At 42.3% G+C, this 19,200-nt stretch overlaps 1 protein-coding gene across 1 annotated transcript in view; it reads right to left on the reverse strand.

Moving 5' to 3' along the window:
- The window catches only part of LAMB4 (laminin subunit beta 4), a 114,493-nt gene that overhangs the window by 53,846 nt on the left and 41,447 nt on the right, over positions 1 to 19,200 (reverse strand). The window contains 3 exon segments of the mRNA XM_068972397.1: positions 7,745 to 7,865; positions 8,645 to 8,754; positions 10,460 to 10,645. Of these exon segments, the coding sequence (XP_068828498.1) occupies positions 7,745 to 7,865; positions 8,645 to 8,754; positions 10,460 to 10,645 (417 nt within the window).

Genomic DNA, 19,200 nt, shown 5'->3' on the forward strand with positions numbered 1-19,200 from the left:
CCTCATCATAATCAACACGCCCAATCCATCCCACTTGCTCCCACCCCCAACATCAAGTTCTTAACAAGCCTGGTCAGTCTGACCGACTGATATGTCTCAGATGTGTTTATCGCTCTTCATTTCCCATCACTTCCCTAATCTAGGCCACCCGGATGACCATGGTGAGAGCCCCAAAGATGTCCCAGTTCAGTTCAATCACTCAGTCATGTCCAACTCTTTGCGACCCCATGAATCACAGCACACCAGGCCTCCCTGTCCATCACCAACTCCTGGAGTTCACTCAGACTCACGTCCATCAAGTCAGTGATGCCATCCAGCCATCTCATCCTCTGTCATCCCCTTCTCCTCCTGCCCCCAATCCCTTCCAGCATCAGAGTCTTTTCCAATGAGTCAACTCTTCACATGAGGTGGCCAAAGTACTGGAGTTTTAGCTTTAGCATCATTCCTTCCAAAGAAATCCCAGAGCTGATCTCCTTCAGAATGGACTGGTTGGATCTCCTTGCAGTCCAAGGGACTCTCAAGAGTCTTCTCCAACACCACAGTTCAAAAGCATCAATTCTTCGGTGCTCAGCCTTCTTCTCAGTCCAACTCTCACATCCATACATGACCACTGGAAAAACCATAGCCTTGACTAGACGGACCTTAGTTGGCAAAGTAATGTCTCTGCTTTTGAATATACTATCTAGGTTGGTCATAACTTTTCTTCCAAGGAGTAAGCATCTTTTAATTTCATGGCTGCAGTCACCGTCTGCAGTGATTTTGGAGCCCCCCAAAATAAAGTCTGACACCGTTTCCACTGTTTCCCCATCTATTTCCCATGAAGTGATGGGACTAGATGCCATGATCTTCGTTTTCTGAATGTTGAGCTTTAGGCCAACTTTTTCCCTCTTCTCTTTCACTTTCATCAAGAAGCTTTTTAGTTCCTCTTCACTTTCTGCCAGAAGGGTGGTGTCATCTGCAAATCTGAGGTTATTGATATTTCTCCTGGCAATCTTGACTCCAGCTTGTGTTTCTTCCAGTCCAGCATTTCTCATGATGTACTCTGCATAGAAGTTAAATGAGCAGGGTGACAATATACATGCTTGACATACTCCTTTTCCTATTTGGAACCAGTCTGTTGTTCCATGTCCAGTTCTAACTATTGCTTCCTGACCTGCATACAGATTTCTCAAGAGGCAGGTCAGGTGGCCTGGTATTTCCATCTCTTTCAGAATTTTCCACAGTTTATTGTGAACCACACAGTCAAAGGCTTTGGTATAGTCAAGGAAGCAGAAGTAGATGTTTTTCTGGAACTCTCTTGCTTTTTCCATGATCCAGTGGATGTTGGCAATTTGATCTCTGGTTCCTCTGCCTTTTCTAAAACCAGCTTGAACGTCAGGGAGTTCACGGTTCACATATTGCTGAAGCCTGGCTTGGAGAATTTTGAGCGTTACTTTACTAGCATGTGAGATGAGTGCAATTGTGCGGTAGTTTGAGCATTCTTTGGCATTGCCTTTCTTTGGAATTGGAATGAAAACTGACCTTTTCCAGTCCTGTGGCCACTGTTGAGTTTTCCAAATTTGCTCGCATATAGAGTGCAGCACTTTCACAGCATCATCTTTCAGGATTTGAAACAGCTCAACTGGAATTCCATCACCTCCACTAGCTTTGTTCATAGTGATGCGTTCTAAGGCCCACTTGACTTCACATTCCAAGATGTCTGGTTCTAGATTAGTGATCACATCATCATGACTATCTGGGTTGTGAAGATCTTTTTTGTACAGTTCTTCTGTGTATTCTTGTCACCTCTTCTTAATATCTTCTGCTTCTGCTTTCCTGTCCTTTTTCAAGCCCATTTTGCATGAAATGCTCCCTTGGTATCTCTAATTTTCTGGAAGAGATCTCTAGTCTTTCCCAATTTGTTGTTTTCCTTTATTTCTTTGCATTGATTGCTGAAGAAGGCTTTCTTATCTCTTCTTGCTATTCTTTGGAACTCTGCATTCAGATGCTTATATCTTTCCTTTTCTCCTTTGCTTTTCACCTCTCTTCTCTTCACAGCTATTTGTAAGGCCTCCCCAGGCAGCCATTTTGCTTTTTTGCATTTCTTTTCCATGGGGATGGTCTTGATCCCTGTCTCCTGTACAATGTCACGAACCTCTGTCCATAGTTCATCAGGCACTCTATCTATCAGATCTAGGCCCTTAAATCTATTTCTCACTTCCACTGTATAATCATAAGGGATTTGATTTAGGTCATACCTGAATGGTCTAGTGGTTTTCCCTACTTCAATTTAAGTCTGAATTTGGTAATAAGGAGTTCACAGTCTGAGCCACAGTCAGCTCCTGGTCTTGTTTTTGTTGACTGTATAGAGCTTCTCCATCTTTGGGCATAGAATATAATCAATCTGATTTTGGTGTTGACCATCTGGTGACGTCCATGTGTAGAGTCTTCTCTTGTGTTGTTGGAAGAGGGTGTTTGCTATGACCAGTGCGTTCTCTTGGCAAAACTCTATTAGTCTTTGCCCTGCTTCACTCCACATTCCAAGGCCAAATTTGCCTGTTACTCCAGGTGTTTCTTGACTTCCTACTTTTGCATTCCAGTCCCCTATAATGAAAAGGACATCTTTTTTGGGTGTTAGTTCTAAAAGGTCTTGTAGGTCTTCATAGAACCGTTCAACTTCAGCTTCTTCAGCATTACTGGTTGGGGCATAGACTTGGATTACTCTGATATCAAATGGTTTGCCTTGGAGATGAACAGAGATCATTCTGTCATTTTTGAGATTGCATCCAAGTACTGCATTTCAGACTCTTTTGTTGACCATGATGGCTACTCCATTTCTTCTGAGGGATTCCTGCCCACAGTACTAGATATAATGGTCATCTGAGTTAAATTCACCCATTCCAGTCCATTTTAGTTCACTGATTCCTAGAATGTCGACGTTCACCCTTGCATCTCTTGTTTGACCACTTCCAATTTGCCTTGATTCATGGACCTGACATTCCAGGTTCCTATGCTATATTGCTCTTTACAGCATCGGACCTTGCTTCTATCACCAGTCACATCCACAACTGGGTATTGTTTTTGCTTTGGCTCCATCCCTTCGTTCTTTCTGTAGTTATTTCTCCTGTGATCTCCAGTAGCATACTGGGCACCTAATGACCTGGGGAGTTCCTCTTTTGGTATCCTATCATATTGCCTTTTCATACTGTTCATGGGGTTCTCAAGTCTTCCATTTTTGTCTCCCCTCCGTCATCAATTTTCTTCCCTATTGCCACAGCAACCTTTTGAAAGGCAGTCTATTCAGATAACATTCCTTCTTCAAAGTTTCAGTGACTTCCCATCGCCTTAGGATATCTAAGTCACATCTCTTTTCATTCTGCTGCTCCTTGACCTCTCAGCTCACTGGTTCTCTATGTGGGAGGTACCCACCCACATGGGGCATTTTAGAAATTCCAAGGGGTAATTTTGGTTGTCAAGGTAATTGGGTGAGGTGTGTGACTGGCATTTAGTGGGTGGAGATCACAAATGCTAGACATTCTCACAAAAAGGAAAATCATCTCATGTCTCTGATAGCTTTTGAATGTTTCACCGAAGATCCATGAAGGAGGATTCTGTTTATAGTTATGAGTTGAAAGCTTTACCCTGTGTTTTTAAAACATGTTAAACATTTTTACAACACACCTGCTTGCATGGCTGTCTCATATGTAGTGATTCTACACGTATGAGCATCTCCACACTTCACTGTCTCCCAGTGTGTTCATGTCCATGCATGTCCATATTGAAGGACATACTATAGCTCCATAAATTACTTCCCTTTTATTTCACCTTTGTGTTTGCACATAACACTGATAGTATTTAGAAGTTGTGTGTTCAGGTAGACTACAATTCCTGTGAATTTCACTGGAGGATAGGAAAGAGTGATACAAAATATTTGTAATAAGAAGGGAAGGTTGTGTCAGCTGACATTTAGAGCCACTGCCTGAGCCAAACCAAAGGACCTGTCACAACTCCCAGTATCTGCATGACTGGGCTGCCACTTCTGCGTAACTGCCTACATCTCCTCCTTAGAGCGTCAGCCCTGGTGACGGCAAGGAAGGTTCTAGTCTGTCTTACACCTATGCCTACCCCAGTGGCTAATTTTCAGTAAATGCTTATTAAAAATTCTGCAGTAAAGAAGTATACATGCATTCTTAGTATTATTGTATCTTTAAGTTGCTACTAAAACAACTCTGCATTCTCCAAACACAAACCAAGCAGGGTGACACTCAGAAGGAAACCAGATGGGTTAGGCTTAGGACTGAGGACAGCCAATCCAGGACTGCTGTTTACAGTTCTTGGTCAGAGTTGGTTTAAGAGCTGGCCATTCTTGGTGCCAAGCCGATGGAACAGATGACAAGAGTTCCTGTTAGCTGCAGAGGTTTATAATGCCGACTCACTTCGCCTAGAAACTTCTAAGGACTTTATATTACCAACTACAGTCCATCCCAGGGTTTAAAAGAAGAATGCCAGTTTTATATTCTAGAATGCATTATCTACGTTTGAGTCTCAGCACATTTTTATGGACGCACCTATCATGTAGTTAGGGCGACTGAAAAAAAAATGAACTGACTCATAAACAAAAGATATTTGTGCAGAAGGGTTGAACACAGCGCTCCTCTGGTTTTCTTGGTAATGCATCTCAGTTAATCAGGTTACAGAGGAGAATGAACTTAGAGAGGGTCAAATTCCAAGCAATCAAGTATTTCTCAGAACAGCAGAATTGCTTTAGTCTGTAATCATAATGTGCAAGGATTTTCTCCTACTGTCATCCTGGGTCAGGGACTCTCGGGGACATTGCAGGTGCCCTGCTTAGATCTCCCCACCCACCAGCTGCTGTGGCACTGGATGCTGAAAGCTCACAGCTGTTCCCTTCTCCAGAGAATTGGACTCAGTCAGTGTCCAGGAGTGGGTGTACTCCCAGGGGGCAAGGGGTGGGGTGGGAGCCTGTAGCTGATGATGACCCGGGCACACAAAACCCTACCCCTCACCTCCATGTGGAACCAACCCATGGGGCAGTTCATGCCCCAGAGCTCCCTGAGCCCATCCTGGCTGAGTTCCTTCTGCTGTCTCCTCACTCCTCTTTCCCAATGAGCACCTCAAATCAGGAGCACCTGAATCTCTGCTTATAAGGAATCTCACTCTAAAATGAGGACTAAAGGCCTCTTCTGGGGTTTTGGACAGTTTGCCAAGATCTGGTGGCTCTCTTAATTTTTATTTTGGTTTTAGGATTTTTCATGACTATATGTAAGAGAATGATCACTTGATAATTGACCAAATGGACCTATTTTTAGTTAATTTCAAATTGTCCATGTATATTCTACACCTATCAAACATCATTGCGGTGGTTTTGTTTACACGCTGTCTTCTATATCAGGCTGAGGATGTGTTGAGGGCAAGAACCAGATTTTTTCCCCCTCAGGAATCAGCACAGTGCCTGGTTGTACCCTCAGAGAATGAGTGATGAATGGACAATTTGATGGATGCATTTAACACAGCATCCAGTGATTACTTTGGAATTTATAAACTTTAGAGATATTTAGGACATGGATTTAAAATGAGAAGTAACTTGGATCTCATAAATGTAAGTTTCATGACTGTTAATGATTACAATAATAACATCCCTTTGTTACTAGGAATCCTTATTTTCTTCCTTTCCCTTTCTTTTCTCTGCCTGGGTTCCCACCTGTTAGGGTTTTTTCCCCTTAATTAAACCTGTTGGATTTGATTCTCTTTCTTTGTAACTCACATGTTGGTTCATGAGCCCAGTTCTATTTAAAGTTCCTCGTCAGAATATGAATTATATGGGTTAGCGAAATCATGACAGTTTACATTTCCCATTCAGGAGTTGGCTTCCACTTTTCATTTCAATTATATTGAATTTCAGAGAAACAGTGAATAATTTTTTAGTATGTCTCAAGTAATATTTGAGGGCAATATTTGGCACATATTTATGTCATATGCAAATGTAACTGGGTGCCCTGTATCTTTCCTCCCTCCATCTCTCCCTCTTTCCTTCCTTCCTTTCTTTCCTAAATCTTGCAGTCCCATCTTTGATGAAATAATCTTAAATAATGGCCTTTTAAAAATGTTATAATAGCTGAACTTGCTAAATACAAATCCAAGATATACCTGCCCCATACTAAATTCTATAATAGATAATGAAATTAAGAAGTTCTAGCTTGTAAATTAAAAGTGTTCAATAGTTATAAACTGAAGTTTAGAGATACAATACACAAAATATGGAGAGAGATATATACATATGTATATACTTATATATAGCTAATTAAATCAGGGGTTGGCAAACTTCCTATAAAGATCAGATAGTAGAGGACAGAAGGAAGGCTCAAGAGGGAGGGGATATATATTCATATTCACATATACGTACGCATATGTATGTGTATATATATGAATGACTGATTCGAGTTGTTGCACAGCAGAAACCAATAAAACATTGTAAAGCAATTTTCTGCCAGTTAAATTTTTTTTTTAAATCCAGGAAGGCCAGATAGTTAATATTTTGGCTTTATGATCATAAGATCTCTGCTGCAAATACTCAGTGGTGCCTTTGGAGCTTGAAAGCAGCATAGATAATACGTAAACAAACAAGGCGTGTCTGTGTTGCAATAAACATTGGTAGGGTTGTAGTATGCCAATTAAATCACGATATTAGGAGATTCTCGCAGATATTTAAAAACAAAATTTAACAAAGCAATTTGATTTTTATCCACAAAATTTTTAAAAATCTCACACAATTCTGTACAATTCTGCTAATGGTGGGATGAAACTGGCACTTTCATGCATTACTGATGATCCTGAAAATTAATTGATGAATACCTACCAGAAAATTAATTTGACAGATTTCAAGAGCCATGAAATTTTGGTAAAGTAGGACTGCATTTTAAACTATTAAAAAAATATACCAACTATGCAGAGTTATAAAAAAAAGAAGCAACTTAAAGACCACAAGTAGGGGAATAGGTAAGTAGATCAAGTAAACTTATTCAGTGTCTAAACTCTGCCCAGTGACAGGACTGAGCCTAAAGATGTGGACCGAATGAAAGGTTTGGAATGAATACCTGTGGCCCAAATTTAGAGGGGAAAACAATGAAAGAAGTTACTCAAGGCAACACTATGCATGGTTCCTAAAAATGGTAAGCTTACAAAAGCACCAGAAGAAAATGCTTATGATGTAATATAAAGTACCAAAAAAAAAACATGAAAAAAAAATCTTGTCTGAGCACTCTGATTACAATGATAGAAAAGCATAATAGGTAGAAATTGGAAAGTTACAAGATGACAATAAGTAATTAATTATTGGTGGACTGTCTCCCCAAACTTTCTATAATGCAAGTACACAGCTGTGGCTCCAGGCAGAGATGCTGAAATCAGGCCTTTTGGCTCTGAATTCTCACTCCTCACTCACTAACTCTGTGACCCTTTCCTTCAATTCTGTCTGTAAAATGGGAATAAACACAGACTTCCCTCACAGAGTTGTCATGAAGTCTCAACAATAGAATATGGAGAATACTTCAAACTGGGGCTGACAAGTGTGTTCTGGAAGATTTGCCATTGTTATTCAACGACCTTCATAAACAGGAGATGATTTTCATAATGAAACAAATAGATTTCTATTTCTCATGAAACACTGCAAAGTACAACCCTACATGTACAATTAGAACGGAACTCAGTTCAGAAGGAAGCATCCACAAGGCTTTGTAGTACTTACAGAATCAACCAGGATGTGTGAATGAGCCTTGAATCTTCCTTCCAAAGGCTGGGAAAAATAGACATCAAGGGAATATTGTACATCTGGTTCTAAACAGATGGGTGTGGGAAGTAGCATGATTCTGTATTAAAAGAAATAAAGCAAAAATTCAGTGTCAAAAGTACAGTTATATAAGCTAAGCAGCCATTGCATTTGGTGTGTTCCACGTGTGCTGTGAAGCGGGTTCCACTGCCGGATGGAGGCTTGGTTTAGATCTAGACCAGCTCAGGTGGGTTGGGCGGTCAGTTCATTCAGACTCTCTGGCTCTACCACAGGATTGTGCCACATAGCGAAACCCTGGGAACTGGCCAAGGGGTGTCACGACTGCTCTGGGGAAAGGATGGAGCAAGTGTACTCCCTTCCATCTATCAGGCTAATATTAATAAGATTTCTGTTTTATTCAGCCACAAATCTCCAATGCAAAATTACTGGCCTGAAAACTAGACTTTTGGCTGCTGAGCTAACTCAAACTGAACATTGTACTCTTATTTTTGTAGCATTTCGTTTGTTCACATCTCCAGGCATCCAGGGGAACAGAAAACAAACATTCAGGATCGGAGTCAGGCTGTCTGGGCTGGAGCCCTGGTTCTGCTATACATCAGCTATAAAACTTGAGCAAGTCATTGAAATGTTCTCAGTTTCCTCCTCATCTGGTGAAAGCAATATCTACCTCACTGAGTTAGGAAAATTCAACGTGATATTCAATGTAAATCATAGTGTAGCATATAGTAAACACTTAATAAACATTACAGTCTCCTTTGATACACCTCTTCTCCCACATAGATCCTGGTTACAAAATACTGATAGACAAACAACATTCTAAGAATTCTTCAGCATTTGAGGCCAGGTCCCCAAGCATACCTGGAAGCTGCTGGTAAAGCCTGAGGCTTTGGCTGTGGGGTCTCGTGTGTGCAGTGCTTGTTTGCTCCAATGGGGTTAATCACCATCTGGATGGTCCAGTCATCTGCAGACTAGACAGGCATCACATAAGGGCATGTTCCTGCGAGGATGCATGCACCAACATATTTCTAATGGGTAGTGCACGGGATAAATTTGCAACCCAAAGTCTGCTTGGAAAATGGAGTTTTGCATTTGTGAGAAGAGAGTCACCCTCAGGCCTAACTTTCTGGTATTTGAATTATGATCCAGGTAGAAAGAATATTGTTTATGGCCATAGATGTAATTCCTGGGTCTAGAAAACCCCTGGGACTCTTGAAGGTCTAATCTTTTAATTTTTTTTTAACTTTTTATTTTGTATTGGGATATAGCCAATTAACAAACAATGTAGTGATAGTTTCAGGTGAACAGTGAAGGGACTCAGTCATACCTATACATGTATCCATTCTCCCCCAAACTCCCCTCCCATGCAGGCTGCCATATAACACTAAGCAGAGTTCCCTGTGCTCAACAGTAGGACCCTGTTGGTCTTCCATTTTAAATACAGCTGTGTGCACATGTCCATCTCAAACTCCCTGAACATCCCCTTAAGGTCCAATCTTTAACATCTGTCTCCCAAAGAGTCAATTAATTCATCATGTTCTTGGATCACAGCACTAAGGGAAAAAAAGGAATCTTTCACAAAAATATATATATTTCTTTCATAAATATTCTTATATAAATTTATTATTTATATAATTCCTTTTTAAATAATTTTAATATCATATTACCAGATATATTTACATGTGTATAAATACATATATATATATATATAGAGAGAGAGAGAGTGCATATATGCTAATTATCTAAACTCTAGAAGTATCACAATCTGGAAAAGTTTTTTAAAGCTGTCAGAGATATGTTCTATCTATACAAAAATTTATATATATTTATACATACACGTTTATACACATGTATCTTTTTTAAAAATGACGTTTTTGTCATACTCATCATGTCAAAGTGCCTTCAAGTTCCTTGCTTTTAATTTGTTAAGTGAGAAATTAAGAAGTATGTCATATTAAGAGTTTCAAAGTAGACCATCCACTCTGGTCATACAGCAGACAACGAGCCCTTTCAGAATGTGGTCCCCAGAGGGACTCTGGGGGCTCTGAGACCACCCCCAGCCACATAAAATACTTTTCAGGGGAGATGGTCTATGGAGTTTCAGACCACCAAAGAAAAGATTATGCAAAGAAAACTCTAGATCAAGTGTTTTTCTAATTTGGTTTCTCTTCTTTCTCAGATATTTCTCAAAAGGCAGGGGAAGGGCTCGAAAGGGAAGAAGCAAGAGGACCAGGTTGGTTTGTCTTTTTGTCTCCTGGTAAAATCCAAGTGCAAATAAATGCCTCTTCTGCATCCCCATGAGTCTAAATCTCTGCACATATGTTGTTTATTACACTTTCAGGGGGAAAAATGTCCTAGGAGGGCAGGATTTGCATTATTTGAGTTATTTATCATTCTTATACAAACATTTCATCACCACTTGCCTAGACTTAGTGTCTTAAATCTGTAGCTCCGGCTTTACTTTCTCTCCATGGAATAATGTGTGTGTACATATGGCTCCCTGTGTTGCTTTAATATCTTCAGGAAACACTTTGGTTTACAGTGCTCTCCAGATGTTCAACTTTCTGCAAATCCTGTTATGATGAACCTAGGCAAGACTGGAATGGAAACACTTAGCTTGAGAATGTATTTCTTTCTGCTTGGAACCACCAGCACAGAAGGGGAGTTGAAGGATGCCCGAGTTTCATAGCGAATGGCAACTGTGAAATCCATGGGAACAGGGCTGTTCCCCACAGCAAATCTCAAACCAGCCCCAGGGAGAACCCTGGCAAATCCAGGTCCTGTCCATGTAACGGGCATCCCAGGAACTGGCTCTCGGAGAAAGATGGAAACAGCAGGCAGTTGGTCAGAAGTCACCGAGCTCTAAAATAGGAGAGGAATGAACACAACTTTGCCTAGAGTGAAGGGCTGGAAGAGAAAATAAAAAACCTCATGTATTTCTTGATGTGTATATGATCCATCTGGGTCCCGGATAAATTATTCCAACCAGGACACATCCCAGAATACCACGGAGAATAAAGTGCTGATTCTGCAGCTGTGGAACATATGTTACTGTATAGAATGATCACTTGGAAAGCAAGATCACTGGCCAGCACGTGAAGTACCCCATGTGTCATAAACTGAGTGATTCCACACTGGTGACCTTGGCTTTTCTCAGATATGACTATGGAGTTCTGGCCAAAATATGAAGGGAAAGAAAATATTCCCATGCCTACTTCATGGATTTTGCCTAATTGTGCATGACAATGATAAAACCACATGGATTTGTTTTTTCTAGATATTTCTTTCATGCAAATGTGAGAAATGATCTTCTGCCATCTGTGTGGGGGCACATGAGTACAAAACTGCTCACACGCTTGGCTGATTAGCAGCCCTGCTGGTCTCGATGCTGGATGTCAGCCTGGGACCATCTGGACGCTGTAGATAATACTTCCTTGATGACTTCTGCATCTGCCTCTCAACACTTCCAGCCTCCACTGGAATTCTGCCTCTCTCTTACTTTTTGCCTGTGTTGCTGCAACAGTGTCTTGGCTGTTCTCTCTGTGGTCCCTCTAGTCCAATACATACCACACACTGCTGCCAATGAGCATTTCAAACGCGTTCTCACTGCCAACAACCTCACGCCCAAATTACTTAGCCTGAAGTTCAAGTTGCTCTGTGATCTACCACAAACTGCTCCTCACTTGACAAATGTTTACTTAGGAACAATTCAATCCCAGCCTCTGAATCAGATGCAAAGATGAATAGACTAGAATCCCTGCCACAGAGGAGTTTAAGGTAAATAAGAAATGAGATGAAGGTGTGTGTAAACTCATTCTGCAACATTTTCAAACTTTAAAAAAGTACTCTGGCGACATCCCTGGTGGTTCACTGGCTAAGACTCCATGCTTCCAATGTAGAGGGGCCTGGGTTCGATCCCTGGGTGGGGGAATTAGATCCTACATGCTGCAACTAAAGAACCTGTTCTAAGACCTGGAGCAGTCAAATAAATAAAAATATTTTTTAAATAGTAAAATAATAAAAAATTTAAAAGTATCTTAGAAATGGCAATAGACAGTGTAGGTGCCCCATGGGATCCTCTTTACTTAGTTGGTACACCCATCCCCTATTTGTTGTATAAGTGTGACTTCTAACAGCTCACCCTTGCCCCCTTCTCTGGAGAATTGCCCTCTCACATTCCCACCCCTACGCCTAGGGTAACTCACAGCCAATGACTTCCTGTGTGTTAGTTGCTCAGTCGTGTCCAATTCTTTGTGATCCCATGGACTGTAGCTCGCCAGACTCCTCTGTCCATGGGATTTTCCAGGCAAGAATACTGGAGTGGGTTGCCATTTCCTTCTCCAGGGGATCTTCCCAACCAAGGAATCGAACCCAGGTCTCCTGCATTGCAGGCAGATTCTTTACTCTCTGAGCCACCAGGGAAACCACCAATGACTGCCTGATAGGGTATAAAAGGCTGGCCCTGTGGTCTCAAGAGGTAGGAAAACTTTATCTGCAGTTTATGCTTCTGACTTTCTCTATGGGTCAATCCAAGGTTTGCTTTGCCTGAGACCACCTCTGACTCTTTCTCCTCCATCTTATTTCCTTCATTCTCTTAAAGAGTTTTCCCAAAGAAGACTGCCTTTGTAAATCACTTGCACATGACTCCAGTTTCAGGCTCTGTTTCTAGGGCCCCTGACCTGAAATAGTTGGTAGCAGACAGTGTACCTAAAAGTAGACTCGAAGATGCGTTCCTGGAGGAGAATAATTTACTCTTCAGGTGGCAACGAGGACCTCAGTGGGTAACATGTATTGATGACCCTTGTGGGGCAGCAGAGCCATTGCTAAAACTGTGATCTTGGGCAAACTGGGACAGGATAAAGAGGGAAGGGGAGGCTCTGACATGAGCAATATTTCTGGCATCGACAGATATGGGTTTTAAGGACTGTGGGCCCAGATGGCTACTATTGGTTGTCATTGGTGCATTTGATGAAGATGGAAGCCTCAGGGCAATTTACAGTCAAGTGTGAGAATCAGAAGGGCTTCTTGGCAGCGTTTAAAGAGACTCTTGGGACTTCCCTGGTGGACCATGGTTAAGACCCTGCACTTCCAATGCAGCGGGCGTGGGTTTGATCCCTGGTTGAGGAACTAAGGGCCCACATGCTGCACAGCACAACCAAAAATAAAATAAAGAGACTCCCATCTCTTTTCGTGAGAGGGTAGGAAAAATCCAAGACCAGGCATGATACTTTATTGGAAAAGTTGTAGAACTTCAGGGAGGGCTCACTTCTCAGCCTGGGTAAGTCACCCATGCCAAAGTCAGAGCTTCCCTTCACAGGGAATCAGGGGGGTCTTAAGACATGAGTGATGTACATGAGAACCATGAACCATGAGGTTCTTCTGAGCACTTTGGACTATGTATGTAGTCCGCTCACCCTTATTAGAAAAGAGCCCTCCCCCAGTCTGCCTCCATTCCTGCCTCATTTGAAGACTATCCACAAATCTCAAATGATGCAGGTGCCTTAAAAGAAAACAAGTATATTCCTCAGCATCTGCCCCCCTGAGCACTTGCCTAATAATCAGGGTCAAATTTCATCATGGTGTGCTGGATCTCCTAGAGAGACCTGCTTAACACGAAACAAGTAGCAACTGGGAGAGGATGGCTGGGCATGGATCATGACGGGTGTCAGACCAAGGGGCCAGACTATGAAACCAGGTAAAGAGAGCTTGTTTGTTTGGGGTCACTGGTAATACAGGATTTAGCTGCTTGGCAAGGGCCCTGGAGCCCTGCGAGATGAACTAATATATTGCTGGAGTAGTTCTTAGAAGCTTGGCAAAAGCTGTGGTTCAGAGTACTGAAGCAGAGCTGCCAGAACTGCTGTAGCAGCCTGGGGAGGATGGGCCACAAGGCTCAAAGAACTATGGGTGCTAGAATGGATGTAAAGTCCAAGGCTGGAAAACCCATCTACTGACTATGCTCCATTTGTCAAGAGAGTGAAGAATGAACTGGTGAGGGGGCCACCAGGATCACTGAGAAGCTGAGGACTGTGCACCTTCTGTAGGGTGGTAAGACAAACCATCATAAATCTGAGCTCCTTAGTAGCAGTGCAGAGGACACAATCACAGATTATCAAAGGCCAGGGAACATTTAACTCTCAAAAGCAAGATGAGTATAAATATAATGCGTAGCAAAGCTGGGATAGGAGACAAGGTGGCCTGACCTATGGGAACCTTCTATGAAGATGATTAGCAGATGTTCCTAGAAGCATGACAAATGAGCAGTCAACAAAATATTGCTTAATATATATAATCGACAGTGATCAAGGGACTTTCCTGGTGGTCCAGTGGTTAAAAATCTTCCTGCCAATGCAGGGGACCCAGGTTCAATCCCTGGTCAGGGAAGATCCCACATGCCATGGGGCAACTAAGCTCATGTGCCTCAGCAACTGAAGCCTGGGCACCTAGAAGCCTGTGCTCCGCAACAAGAGAAGCCACTGCAATAAGAATCCTGTGCACTGCAACCAGAGAGTAGCCCCTGCTTGCTGCAACTAGAGAAAGCCTGTGCACAGCAGTGAAAGGCTGGTGCAGCCAGAAACAAATAAATGAAGTGTTAAACAATCAATTGAAGAGCTTTTTAAAAAAGTGATCAAGTGTGAATTGACAGAAATCTGGACTGTTGGAATGTACCTGCTTAGCAGTTGGCATTGATTCTCTGATCTGTAGGGTTAGTCCTCTTATGGTAGGAAATGTCGAGTAAAAGCTTGAGAAATGCCCATCCTCCATTGCCCACCCCACACACCAAGCCAAGAAAGTAAATAAAAACCAATATTGCAAATCAGAGGTGTCCTCAAAGCGCCACTCTCAAGACTTGGTGGGTCCCATATCACATCCACATTACAAATTTAATACAAGCATAACCAAATTGTAGCCCCACTTGCAGACATTATGATGGATGGAATATCATGACCAGAGTGTATCAACACCAGAGTGTACACTCTGGTATGTGATATGCAGCTACTGAAATGAAAAGGAAGAGAAACAATTTATATTTGCTTGGGATGGGCAGTAGTGTATATTGTATATATTTAGTCTTGCCCCAAAGTTGTTAATTCTCTTGCTTGCTGTAACAGCATAGTCCAAAAGAATCTGGACCAACCAGATGTTCCATAAAATATCATACTGATCCCCTATTTGAAGGACAGTGAAGAGGGTTCTTTGGTCTATGGCAATGTTACGTGGTCTTCCATAACATCAGTGAGAATCACCCTATGGTCCGGTCAGCACCCCTACGCTCTGATGGCTCCCAGAATGTCTATTTTACCAGTGCGGGAAAACACAACTTCCTCAGCCCAAAGGATCCACTTTACAGTAAAAGCTATCAGTGGTCATGCGACTTTGGGATTCACTGTTCCTACACAAACCATGGCATCCAGAAGATGCTAACTTGAGATAGCAGTGGGACGGGGCCCCTAAAAGATCCATCAGCTCTACTGGCTTGGAAATGACATGTTATGAGATGGGGAAGGAGGAGTACATAAACCAACGGTCTTTATGTGATGCTATGGCCCCAGGAGGGAGAAAGCACAGGTTTGGGAATGAATTGGAAGTATCCAAATTCACCGTCATTTTCAGTGACCATGAATTTCTTGTGCTGGCAACTCCAGGCTCTATGGGATTAGATGTCTTAATTCTTGGGTAGGGACAGATAATTTCACTACTTTAAAGCTGCTGGATGGTCACACTCCTGCACAGAGTGAGCTTAAGAAGCAAACGGGTAGAGTTAGCTTCATGGGCATATGGCCTGTGCAGCTGCATGGGGCCCCATGCTTAGAAGGACCCCATGCTTGGTTTAATGCTCTGATCTTATCATCTTGAAATAATTAAGATTTACGAAGTTGTTTCTTAAGTGAAATGTCTTGGGACAATGGAGCATGCACAAGGACAGAAGGTATATGCGCAGCGTGTGTCTTCTTCCTTGCTACCTCATTTGCATGCAGGGCACACAATGCCCATGAGCATGGGATTCAAACGGATCTCCTACGCTTAGGCATTCAGTGAGACTCAGAGGTAGCTCAAAGTTAGTGTTACATCTATGACTAAGTAAGCAGGGGTGCCAACAGCTCCAAGAAGCTGCGTTTTCTGTTCCAACCAGAAATTTCTTTGAAAGCAGAAAGAAGGGAATGACATTCTAAGAAACACATTATTCATGTTACTTCCTTGTGTCAGCCAGCTACTTACACTGAAAATGATAACTAGAAGGAAAAAGGACAATAGGCAACTCAGAGTTTCTTTTCCTTTCAGTCCCTCCTTACTCATCAATAAGCTGAAGGTACTGTTGGTCAAACACATACGAAGACGTGAAATAACAGCCGAGTTAGTTTTGTGCAGCATTCCGGTTATTCTAGGAAGAATTAAATATACATGCATGGTGATGGTATCGTCACTAAAGTGTGTCTGACTCTTTGCGACTCCATGGACTGTAGCCTGCTAGGCTCCTCTGTCCATCGGATTTTTCCAGGCAAGAATACTGGAGTGGGTTGCCATTTCCTTCTCCTGTATATACACATACATACATATATATGTATATGACTCCAAAATAAAAATTGTGTAATTTCAATGATTATGTGTATGAATTCAGTGCTCTTATGTTTGCAATTAAATTGGCATTGCATGCTATGGAGATGAATAGTATAATTCATGCTAATAATTAAAATGTTTACTATTTCTTTACTTAGAATGACATTAAATAGCATATAAAGTATTTTGACAAGTTGAGAGAGACTATGGAAGAAAGTAAATTTATATTTCACTATCTTCAAGGGGCCCCTTCCCTATTTTCTGTTTGGCTGTGCATCATTCAGGATCTTAGTTTCCCTGTCAGGGATCAAACCCATACACCCTGCAGTAGAAGGATGGAGTCCTAGCTAGAGGCCCACAAGGGGAGTCCCCCTGATTTCTCAATCAGGGGGCTCTGCATTTAATTTCTATTTTTCCCTGGCCCTGCCCATGGGTCTGAGCATGCCAGGAGTGAGCTGGAAATGATGCTCTTGGTGTGCTGCCTGGTTCCCTTTATTGGACAACTCTATCTTGCCACCAGTTCCTGGGACCGTTCGCTGCTATGTCTCACCACTGCTCCCTTCTTTCGAGAACTGCCCTTGGCTGAAGGGAGCTGCCTCACTTGGGAGGTGACCTGGGTCTGCCCTGGCAGTCTGTAGCCATGACTGCCTGACATGAGAATACAACAGGCCAGCCCAGAGGCCTCAGTGGAGGACAACTCTGTGGAGCCATGTGTGCTTCAGAGTTTCCCCAGGGAAGCAGGCAATGCTAGACTACCCTAGATGCCATCCTTGCCTCACTTTCCCCCTCCCCAGCCTCCTGCCCACCTTCCTGACAGGTTTCTCCTGATGAGCACTCCTTCAGTAAAGCACATGCTTCAGACCTCTGTTGCAGTCTCTGTTTCTAGGGAACCCAACCTAAGGCAGTGATTTAGGGTGTACATATATGCACACACACACTCATGTAAAAGTTTCACCAAAAAATATGCCCTTGCTTTATAGTCTTTTATTGTACTAAATTGATCCAGTCAATTGATTGCATGACCTACTTACCAACAGATATGACCTGCAGTTTGAAAATTACTGACCTATGGGACCCTAAAGATGGAAACAATTACTTATGTCCGGATGTTAGGGTAACGAATGTCACGGAAAGACAAGTCTGAATCAGGTCTTAAGGGATGACTACAAGTTTTCCAAGTGAGTAATACAGAAGTAGTTGTTTCAGATGAGAGTCAGGAGAGGAGTCTGTGGCTGCTTACAACAGTGTTTCTCAAAGTGCTTCCAGGGATCACTCATATTATTAGGGTGCTTGGCAAACAGGAAGATTTCTTTTTTCCCCCAAATGATCCAAAAAGTATTTATTAAAAAAAATCATTATGCCAAACTTCTCAAATATCTAAATCCAATTGAAGATCACAAAATGTATCTATGTTTTCCTAAACTCTCTGCAGGTTCCAAATTGAGCCTCACCGCTCTAGAGCAACACTGTCTAACTGAACTTCCTGCAATAATGAAAATGTTCCTTATCTGCACTGTCCAGTATAGGAGTCCAATGTGGCTATGGAGTTACTTGAAAAAATATGCAGGTTTCATGACACTAGTCAGATTCCCCGATTCAGCATCTCAAGTGGAAGGCCCTAGCATCTGCATTCTAAACAAGTTCCCTGGGTGATACTTCTGTGCAGTAAAATCAGGAACTTCACTGAGCTGTGCCACTGGGAACAAGAGCACTCCCAACCCTTCTTTTTCAAGTGGACTTCAGCTTGAGATGCCTGGAGTCAGAAAAGGCTTTACGGACAGGTGGCATGGGGACAGAGACACGTAGAAGAGCAAAACTGCTTTGCCGTGCATGTGGGCCTGAACGGAGGACCACCACTCATGAAGCCTTCTCTGACCCTCTCAGCTGGAGGTGGTTTTCCCTAAGGGGAATTCGTGACATGTTTTGTGCACCTCTTCATGCACCCCACCCTGAAATGCATTCATTGTCTGTATACATGCCTCATTTCTTCCACAACAATCTCAAGGGCAGGCTTTCTATGTCTAGGTATTTCTGTTTTCATTCTTTCAATCAAGAAAGTCTCTTAGGCATAAAGAACTGTTTCAAATGCTGGTTGTATGAACAGGACAGCCAACATCTGCTTTCTTTTGCTTTTCCAACCGGTCCCTTCACGCAAACACACAGGAATGCTCGGTAAAGACCCCGGCATAATGAATGAACAAATAGACCTAAAGTTATTCTGCCTTCAATTAATTAGCAGTTGAATGGCCACAGGGTTTTCTGGTCTCTTCTAGCCTGCAGAAGCTATTGGAGGCAGGGCCCTGAGGAGGCAGCATTACCCTGTCGCTCATACCAGCACTAATCAACTATAGCTATTTCAGAATCAAGAGCATAGTCACACAGCATCCTCAGGGACACCAACATGTCCTTTGTCTTCAACTAGGAAGACAGCCATTTCTCAGCACTGTACCTCTCCTTTCTAAAAAGACAAGAAATATGAGTGCACGGTCTGACTCTTCAACTCTCCAGAATCTTACTTTCCCAGAGTTTTCACTCTGTAGAGAAATAAAGCTCAAGAAGTTTGCCCCAGAGGCTCTAGTGACTTTGAGTGTGCTTCTTCCTTTCCTTCACTCTGTTCCTGAGGATAATAAGAGCTTAGAGTGACTGAGCACAGACACGAGGCAGCCATGGTTCTGAGTGCACTACCCAGGTTATTTGCTTCTAGCAGAATAGACAATGACCCTGAGGAAATGGTTTACCTCATTCTGTTCATCTGCTGGTATGCTTTGCTGATTTTTTCTCAGTATTATATTTCCTTTGTCAATTATGAAATCATCTCCTTGTTGCTGGAAATACACATTGCATGTAGGCAAAGCTGTTGC

Source organism: Capricornis sumatraensis, chromosome 5 (genome assembly GCF_032405125.1).
Source record: "Capricornis sumatraensis isolate serow.1 chromosome 5, serow.2, whole genome shotgun sequence".
NCBI lineage: Eukaryota > Metazoa > Chordata > Mammalia > Artiodactyla > Bovidae > Capricornis > Capricornis sumatraensis.